The following is a 10,164-nucleotide window of genomic DNA, read 5'->3' on the forward strand; positions in this document are numbered from 1 at the left end:
TTATGCCGCAAAAGAAAAATCCCTCACATAAGTCCCTTGGCGAAAAAATTTAAATATTACTGCCCTTACAATATGCAAGACACAAACAGTGTATATAGTATCAATGGCATAAACTATGACTAAAGCTATATAACATGGATATCACTGTAATCGTACCGACCTGACGAATAAAGATAACATGTCTTATGTGACGTATAGTAAGCGGCAAACAAAAAAATGGTGAAAAAAAGCTGCTAAATTGTGTTTTTAATTCGTACCACCTCATAAAAAATTCATCAAAAAATGATCAGGGTGTCACATGTCCCCCAGAATTGTACCAATGGAAACGTCAACTTGTCTTACACAAATATTTTGGCACCGCAAGGCCTCTGTGACATGATATACTGGCTAAAAAAAACCTGAAATAAAAAAAGGCCACAAAATTCCCCAGGTCTCTGTCATGTCTGCAGCCTGTGGTTGAGTCAGGTGACAGACTGCGGCCACATATGGCGGATTTCTAGAAACATTGGAACAAGCAGAATAAATATGGAGTTCCATTTCTCAGTTAGTATTTGCTGTGTTAGAGGAAAAAATGGATTAAAATGGAATATCTGCCCAAAAAATGAAAATTTTAAATTTCCCCTCCAACTTGCTTAAATTTCTGTGAAAAACCTAAAGGGTTAATAAACTTATGAAATGTTACTTTGAATACTTTGAGGGGTTCAGTCTTTACAGTGGAGAGATTTATGAGGGTAACTAACATACAGGCCCCACAAATCCACTTCAGAACTGAACTGGTCCCTAATAAAATCAGAATTTGAAATTTTCCTGAAAATTTGAAAGATCGCTGCAATATTTCAAAGTCCTCTAACATCCTAACAAGTAAAAGGACTTTCACCAAATGACGGCACCATAAAGTAGACATGTTGTAGATGTTGCAGTAATAATTATTTTATGTGATATGACGATCTTTCTTAGAACAAGAGAATTTTGAATAGAAAGAAACGTAAATTTTTCAAATTTTTGCGCAAATGTGCTTTTTACAAAAAACTACTGAGTGTATCAACAAAAGTATACCACAAACATAAAGAGGAGTATGTCACGAAAAAACAATCTCAGAGTAACCGCAATAGTTAAAAGCATCGCAGAGTTATCACTACAAAAAGAGAAACAGGTCAGATTTGAAAAATAGGCCCTGGTCATTAAGGCCAAAACAGGCTGCGGAGGCAAGGGGTTAATCTTGGATATGTGTGTGCAGAGTAAGTCAAAATACAGGAAATATGTGCTAAAGAAAGAGGGATTTGCTAAAACTGTGTATACTGTAAAACATATAAAACTATTTAGCTATATTACATTGTATTCCCTGTGGTAAAGTATAAATTGCAAGCTGAAAGACAAATGAATCTCCCTGTCATGGTAATATTCATAGGTGACTATAAGAGCTGCAAAGAACTACGCTTGCTAAATAACACTCAAGTTGATGGTGAATATTCATTAAAAATTACCAACAGAAAAGTAAAGGTAGGTTTAATGTTTAATCACAAAAAATATTTATGAATATATGTACTATTTTGCCTTATAGTCTTGTTTCTTTTAGATTTACTGCTCAGGAATGCAGTCAGATGACCCAAAAGAATACATAACACTGGTTAAAGGTGAAGGGGATAACTTTTCAGAAGTGTTTGGCTATAGGTATTTAAGCTTTTTCAATGCTTTTTCTGTTGGCTTTCTGCACTGGTTCTCTGTAGAGCATATGGAAAGTGGCAGCTGCAATGGACAAACTCTTTAAACATTTAAAGGGTTACTCCTATCTTGTAAAATGATGGTATATCAAATTCACATGAACAGGGCAGAATTTTCAGCAGCACTGTGCTGAGAGAAACTCTAAAGTCCATGCAGCACTAAATCTTAGTGAGTGAGACAGCCCCTTTAAGGGACAGTTGAGTATCCCTGAGGTCAGATCCCCACAGATCATAGAGGAGAATAACTCTTTATGGGATAAAACCTGTTGGCTAATGGCATTCCACATCTAGAAAACTTGAATGCATTGCAAATATTATTGGTATGAAGCGATTAGTCATGCATTTTTACTTCAGGATTAGTACTATCAATATAGTACACATACCAAATAAGGCCGGATTCACAAAGTGTATGACTCCGGCCGTTCTGTGACCCGGTCGTGTCACAGAACGGCCAGTGTCAGTGAAGATCACACTGGCCAATACTGCAGTACCAGCCAGATGAACTTCATTTATGTTGAATTGGGATGTGGGTGCTTCCAGCAGGTGTAGATTTGGATTATGATTTACGCCTGCGAGCAGGCGTAAATCGTGATAAATGTGGCGCAGGAGGAGGCCATGCCTCCTCCCCACCTTGTCACGCCCCCCAAGCTCCCCCTGCCCGCCCATTGGGTGAACGGGGCATATGGCAGGCGTATGCCAGGGAGAAGGGGCAAATCTGCAAATGTAAATGTAAGGGTGCGTTCACACCTACAGGATCCGCAGTAGATCCACAGCAGATTTGATGGTGCAGATTTGATGCTGTGTTCAGTTAATTAAATGAATTCTGCTGCGGATCTGCAGTAGAAAATCACCTGCGGATCCGGTAAGTGTGAACGTACCCTAAATGTCCCCCTATGTGTACACACTCCATCCAGGATTCCATTGATTTTAGCACAATGTATATTTTAAATTAATCATGGCCGTTGTTGCAAATCGCAACAATGACCGTGATTAATTCACAATATACATTGTGGGAACGTGACCTAAAAGTGTATTTATATAAACCATGTCAGACATGGACGAATGAAAAGTTTTTGTAATGGTTGACTATCTTTATTACACCTATTCTATATATGTGTAGATTGAGAAATCCATACGAGTGCCCATTTAATGGGAGCAGAAGGCAAGACTGTGCGTGCAAAAATGACTATTTGGCAGCTGGAGTAACTGTCTTCAACAAAATAAGACTCGACATCATCTCAATGCAAGTCAAAAGTAAGCTTCTACAAATTTATTTACCGTATATAAACGTTATAAAAGTTATAACCTCATATAGGAATGAATGTGCTTGAGCATATAGATATAGAGCTGGTGAATGATGTAGTAATCATAATGGCTTACATTTTTAGCTACAGATCTTCTTTATGCCCGGACGCTGCTTGGAAGAGCAGTTCCATTTGCTACAGCAGGTGACTGTTACAGTGCTGCCAAGTGTCCACAGGTAAATATGTGGCTATGTCGTGTAGATGATTTACAGCAATCATCGTGGCAATGTTGGCACAAGTCAAATGGCAAAATGCTATTTTCTCTCATAGGGGCAGTTCAGTATCAATCTTTCAGGAACTGGTTTTCGAGTATCAGATACTACCAAATGGATTGCTCAAGGGAATTATGCGAGTGTCAATATTCACAGATCACAGGTGCTGTATACTATTTGACTGTGTGTAATAACAAAAATAACGAAGAACGTAAAATTTGTCTGATGACACTCCTGCCAATATCAATGTCATATTTTATGGCATGACAAAATATATAATAGCAGAATGTTGTGATTGATAAGTAGCGATACTGTATCCACCAACACACCCAACTCACTGATACCATTCATCTGATGAGAGTAAGTCCTTCCCATTTGTGTCTTTTTAAATGTTTCTGGTGATTTGGTTATAGTAAAAAAGTATCTTTTAATCTGCAGCAGCCAAGTCAGTGACGTGTGGCACTGTTTAGACATGCAATGAATAGAAATCCCGAGGGCGTTCCTAATGACGAGGAGGGGTGGAAGAAGAAATGAGAGGCGTCGCAGACCTAGAGCCAGACACATTGACTCAGCTGCTGCAGAGTAAAAGATCATTTTTTATCTGAACCAAGGCATGGTGCACATTTTAGAAGACACAACTGGGAAGGACTTACTTTCACCAGCAGTTTGGGGGTATGGGTTGGTGGATACAGTAACTATGATTTATGTAATTGAAGCACACACACTAAATAGTATATTTCCTAATATGATATCATTTTAGACTACAAACTTGCTTTTGGGTTCATATTTTTTTCCCAGTATACAAAGTTCAAGCATCATCCACTTCTTTAACAATACTAAAACAATACAGTAATTTGTGTTTAGCTCACATTTCATACAGCAATTATTCTATTTCTATTAACCACAAGCTGGCTCTATGCCAGGGTAGCATAAATGCAAAAGTGATGTTAATCTTTGTAAAGGCCAATTTAAATAAGAAATCAGCTTTTTAGATTGTATGTCAGCAAACTATGATGACCTAGGCTTAAATATACATTTCATACTTCTCCTGTACCTGGTACCTGTACTTGGTTCTTCCCCAGTAACCAGATTTCTTCTGAAGAGAATCCGTAGAACTAGAAGTGTAGCTAAGGGGAGAGCACAGGTAAGGCAAAACACATCCCAGGATGCCAACCTGTGCCACTGTCATCAAATACCCTACCATATGAAGCTGAGCTCTGCATGTGAACTTTTTTGCCATGTAGTTATCATATGTTATGTCATTTTATGCCTGTGATGTATGTTTAGCATGTATGCCAGGAAAGCTTCCAATGTACATGCTAAATGAAACATAGAGTTACACTAGCCCAATGAAGGCTGAAAGAGTGTAAAGGTGCTATTAACATAATTTTTGGGGGATGTGGCCAAGGTTTATATCAACATAATATATCAACATAATAATCATCTATAGTAGGTCAATTCACTTACTAGACCAAACATAGTCTACTAAACCTTTGAGAGACCTTTTATAGTTACTAGTAAACGAAATTCAGTCCATAAAAATCAAGATACATCTTAGAATACCTCCTTCTTAGTATCCAAACAAATATCTTGGACATGAATGGAACAATTTACACATTTTCCTACACCATGCATACTATTTCTACAATTCTTTTTTTTTTTTTTTTTTTAAACTTCCAATAATTTTTATTTAGAAAATATTCACCAATAACAAATAACAAGATATATGAAACAATGATAAAAAAAAAGAAGATAAAAATTAAGAACAATATAACACTGTTTAAATAGAAATGGGCATATCACCTGAATATACATTTAAGTTATACAATAAACATACCCGACATATCCAAAAGGATATCCACTATTCTAAATCATGGGAACTACATATAGAGCCCTCCTTGCCTAGAAAAGAGCTCTATGTCCGGCAATATATCCTTCCTAAGAAAAAGAACCCCCCCCCCAATCCCACCCTAACCCTCCCTACCCTGAAGCCGGACCGTAGCTGCCAGAAAAAAAAAAAAAGGAAAATTTGCAACGATTCTGTAATCCAGGATTCATCATTTTTACAGTTGTAGTCCAACAATTTAAAATGACTGTTGTGTGTCTATTTTACAAATCATTTATCAGTTCTGTTCAGTAATAGCAAATGTTACATTAGAACTGCTACAGTATGAAAAAAAGCTACTTTAATTGGCACCCCCATCTGATAAAATGATGGAACATTGCTAGACTGATTCCTGGGTGTTTGACCCATAGGACACCCACTGACAATGAGACTGAAGTGCTGTGTCTCCTTTTAGTTTCCCAGCTGCCACCTGGCTGTGCATGGAACTGAAGTAATTTCCCATTCAAGTAAAGGTAAAGACTAAAAAGGGAATGCATTTCCTTACTAGTGCTGTACTCCCTTTATTCTCATGATCAGTGGGGGCCTAAAGGTCAATACCCCCTGATATGAAAAGTGATGGCATATTCTTGCAAATATACCATCATTTTATAATATGGTAAATCCATGTTAACCTATACTGCCTATAGGGTAAAATTGTGCTGTCATTTACATATGTTTGTTGATCATGTATTTCCTTTAGGATGGGACTAAAATATACGGAAGATGTGGAGGTTATTGTGGAAAATGTGTTCCCCATTCAGTGGTTGGTCTCCAGGTTCAAGTGCAAGATCGTTAATAGACTTCTTACTTCCATGAAAAAAGGTAAATGAAAACTATTTTGTTAAGCTATGTTCACATTTATTAAGTGAACTACATCACTGATATATGTTTTGATGCAAGCAAAAAGGTCTTATGATTAGTGATGAGCGAGCATGCTTGTCTGAGCTTGGTACTCGATCGAGTATTAGGGTACTCGATGGTACTCGTTACTCGGACGAGCATCTCGCAATACTCGAGAACATCTCATCATCGGTTTCCTGTAAGTTTGGGTGCTATTTCTCAGCCAATAAACATGCTGGAGACTCTTTGGTAAATTGTGCGATTACGTGGGACCCATACATGTCGATAGCAGCAATTGGTTGGCCAGATCAGATGACCCTGCCATATAAAACACGCAGCCGGCAGTACTTGCTTCAGACGCATGCTGTGAGAGATCAGGGACAGAGCTGCTGCTTCTCAGGGAGAGCGTCAGTGTAGGATATAGCGTTCCAGTAGGCAGGGAATACTAGCAATACAAACAAACAGCCCTTTTCAGGGCTTAAAAGCGTTTTTTAATAGTATTACTACAGACTGCTGGCTGGGACTTGCAGTGCTGCTACCACGATTTCAGCAGCACACTGTGGTGACCGGCTGCTGGCAGAAAGGGGACATTAGGTGTTACATACAGACCCCTAAGAAGTGCTCAGTGTACTCTTTTTTGATTTTGGGGCTGGTGGTGCTGCTGTACTACATTGGATTGCTGTGATTTGTAGTACACCTGCATAGAACTTCACTGCTCATTGGACGGGGTTATCACAGCGTGTATCTAGGTCCAGCCACTACCAGATTGTACCGTACAGCCCTCCCTAAACTAGTGGGTACTACACTGTATTGCTGGGATTTGTAGTACACCTTTATAAAACTTCACTGCTCATTGTAAGGGGGTATCACAGCGTGTATCTAGGGCCAGCCACTGCCAGATTGTACCGTACAGCCCCCCCTAAACTAGGGGGTACTACACTGCATTGCTGGGATTTGTAGTACACCTTTATAAAACTTCACTGCTCATTGGACAGGGGTATCACAGCATGTATCTAGGTCCAGCCACTACCAGATTGTACCATACAGCCCCCCCCTACACTAGGGGGTACTACACTGCATTGCTGGGATTTGTAGTACACCTTTATAAAACTTCACTGCTCATTGGACAGGGGTATCACAGCATGTATCTAGGTCCACCCACTACTAGATTGTACCTTACAGCCCCCCCCCCAAACTTGTGGGACCACAAGTATTTTTCCTGATTTCTGTATTTCATACGCAAGGCCTATCTAAGTTCCATACTGAGCAGTGTCCATAAAATGGTGAACCCCAGTAGGCCGTGGTTCAGGGCAGGGTGACACAGCAGCACCTGTTGAGGAGGTAGCAGTGGCACACCGCAGACGTTCACTCCCTAGCTTCTTTGCCCAACTTACGCGGTCTCAATGTAGACCGATATTGAAACCACAGCAGTGTGAACAGGTGATCACGTGGATAGCGGATAATGTGTCCAGTAACTTATCCATCACCCAGTCTTCCACGCAGTCCACCCACACTACCCAAGGGAGTGGAACCCTTGCTCCATTAGCTCAGCCTCCTTCCCCACAGCCTGGCCCCTCCAGGGAAAGAAGGGAATCAGATCCACCACCATGCTCCCAGGAACTCTTTTCTGGACCCTTCCATAAGTCAGAGCAACTGGAGCAGTCGATCTGTCCTGATGCCCAAACTATGCAGGTCACGCAGTCAGTGGGTAATGAGAGTGGGGACTTGCAAGCGGGGTTGGAAGAGATGTCTGATAATGATGATTAGACCCGGTTGTCAGACAGTGAGTTTGTTAATGCTGTTTGTGCCTTAAAGGGGAGGGTAACTATCACTTCATAGAACGATTGACTATAACTTTCATATTGACATGTCAGCCTCCTTACCCCCAACAGTTGCCAAAATAGGGCAGAGGTGGTCAGGTCGTCACCTTTTTGTTTCTGTTTGTCTATCCTGGAAGTGATGATCAGGAAGGAACAGATGCCGCACTCTGCTGAGGGCCCTCTGCCCCTTTCTTTAAGCAAGTAGGGTTAGGGTCAGCACTTGGACCCTAACAAGTTTGGTGACATGTCAGAAATTTGGAAATGATGGTTACCCTTCAGTTTAATTTGTTGGGATATATACATATTGTAAGTTTGCACAGTATGAGAGAGAAATCTATCTAGTTTGCTCATGCTTGTTTGTTAGCACTTAAACCAGTTAGCACTTAGAATTGTGACTTGTAACATTAGTTAACTAGGGATGTCACTACTGATGGGTTCATAGTTTTCAGTTCATATTTCACATTGTAAAAGTTTTAAGTTCTGCACTTATCTCACTTTTCGTTGATTGTTGTTTGATTGCACAGTTTGTGTTCACTTTTACCACTTTGATAGTTTAGAAGGATGTGTGCTCCCCCCCCCCAAACATTTGCACATTTGCACAAATTTGTGAAGCCAAAGCCAGAAACAGACTATTAGCATCAGGATCAGGTCATAAAGGAAATACTGAGATTTCTTCTTTTCAAATTTATTCCTGGCTTCAGAAATCTGTCAGCTAATCTACCAGCTATATGTAACGGCGGCTGGGTGTTCCAGTCACCGTGCGTTCATTCACTGCCTTTAGTCCTTCAGATCTTCGGGTCTAGCTGCAGGTTCCTCTGCATGTAGTATAGATCTAGCCACTAGAGGGGGCGTACACACTGCTCAGTGCCTTAATTAGTCTTCACCTGTGGCTTAGCCATTTAAGGAAGCTTCCTGCACATGTGCTCTGCCTGAGCGTCAAGGTCCTTTGGTTTTGCAAAGGTGGTTGTGCATTTGCTCTGCATAAGCGTTGCTGTATCCCCTGCCCTGGTTCCTGTTACTGTGTTCCTGCTGTTGTGTCCTCATTCCCTGGTATTCCTACTGTTTGATCCTGCACTCCCCTGAGGCTTCCAATATACCTGTGTGTTCCTGTCCACAGTGTGAACCTGTCCAAAGCCGTGTTTTTCTCCTGCTACCGTTCCTGCATCTGGTTACCCGCTTCGTGTGAACTGCACCAAGTGAACTGCGCTTGTGTCTTCGTCCTTAGCATCCATTACTCTTACCCGATGTGTCCTGTGTGAGCATATTCCCTCTGTACTGTCAGTTTGGCAACATGGGTTGTTCCACCCTTGCCATCTGGTCTGCCTGAACCAGCTGTTACATGCTTTGTCTGTCTCAAAAGTTATCGACCTGGCGTATCCTCTGGGAAAGTCTAGCTCCACCCTCAGGAGTATCTTGTGAAGAACAGAGGATACGCTTAGACAACGCCCTTAGGGGTAGACGGGCATGTAACACAGTTGGCTCACGTCCGCTGATCCTGACACTATCTGTGTGTGTAAAAGGACCCTAAAGGGGTTCTCAGTGTTAGGAAAACATGGCCATTTTTTCTAGAGACAACCTGATTCTTGTCTTTAGTTCAGGTGTGCTTGGCAATTAGGCTCCATTCTCTTCAATGGAACTTGTTGCAAAACCCTGCTGTCTCTGTAGCGCTTGATAACCCTTTTAAGTAAGATTATGAGCCAAATTTGCAATAAAACTAAATGTACTAGATTTATTTGTATTGAAGCTAGACAATATATTCCTGCTTATTTCTATTAAGCTGTAAATATAATTTCTATATTTTCACAATTACATTCTCTTTTCTTCCTATTCAGGCATAAGGATTTGATATGGTGGGATCCCCTGTTTTCCACCCACCTCTCTTAGCCAAAGTGGAGAGCTACTAGCAAAAAAGCAACTCTTACTCTGGAGGACCCAACCTGTCCATAAATTACATGGTCAGCATATATCATAAGGTTTTACTACATAGCACTACAGGATACTGTAGGTCTGTTACATCTCTACCTTACAATTTTGCCCAGAGATTTCAGAAACGCAAACATTATCTATCTTCTGTCGATAGAAACTTACAGTATATCAAATGTTAAGACATTAAAAAAAAATCTTGTCTGACAAAATTAAGAAATATTATGTTTTTTTTATATGTCATCAAAGATTATATTGTATAGACCAGGGATAGAGAACCTTCGTCCCTCCAGCTGTTGCAAAACTACAATTCCACCATGCTTGGGCAGCCAAAGCTAAAGCTTTCCTGGTATAGACAGCAGATACCGTTCAGTTGGTGCTCTACTTATAGGTCAGTTTTCTCTTTTAATAGACTGGACGACCTGTAGATTACTAGATAAAAGGGCCTAAACACCGTGA

At 40.4% G+C, this 10,164-nt stretch overlaps 1 protein-coding gene across 1 annotated transcript in view; it reads left to right on the plus strand.

Annotated features, from left to right (window-relative positions):
• Positions 1-9,731, plus strand: part of ADAMTS20 (ADAM metallopeptidase with thrombospondin type 1 motif 20) — a 140,126-nt gene extending 130,395 nt beyond the window's left edge. Inside the window, exons 34-40 of the mRNA XM_069975985.1 lie at positions 1,409-1,500; positions 1,577-1,671; positions 2,842-2,975; positions 3,110-3,201; positions 3,296-3,400; positions 5,823-5,944; positions 9,615-9,731. Of these exons, the coding sequence (XP_069832086.1) occupies positions 1,409-1,500; positions 1,577-1,671; positions 2,842-2,975; positions 3,110-3,201; positions 3,296-3,400; positions 5,823-5,918 (614 nt within the window). The 3' untranslated portion in view covers positions 5,919-5,944; positions 9,615-9,731. The remainder of the gene's footprint in view (positions 1-1,408; positions 1,501-1,576; positions 1,672-2,841; positions 2,976-3,109; positions 3,202-3,295; positions 3,401-5,822; positions 5,945-9,614) is intronic.
• The last annotated feature ends 433 nt before the right edge of the window (positions 9,732-10,164 follow it).

This window comes from Dendropsophus ebraccatus, chromosome 1, assembly GCF_027789765.1.
Source record: "Dendropsophus ebraccatus isolate aDenEbr1 chromosome 1, aDenEbr1.pat, whole genome shotgun sequence".
Lineage (NCBI taxonomy): Eukaryota > Metazoa > Chordata > Amphibia > Anura > Hylidae > Dendropsophus > Dendropsophus ebraccatus.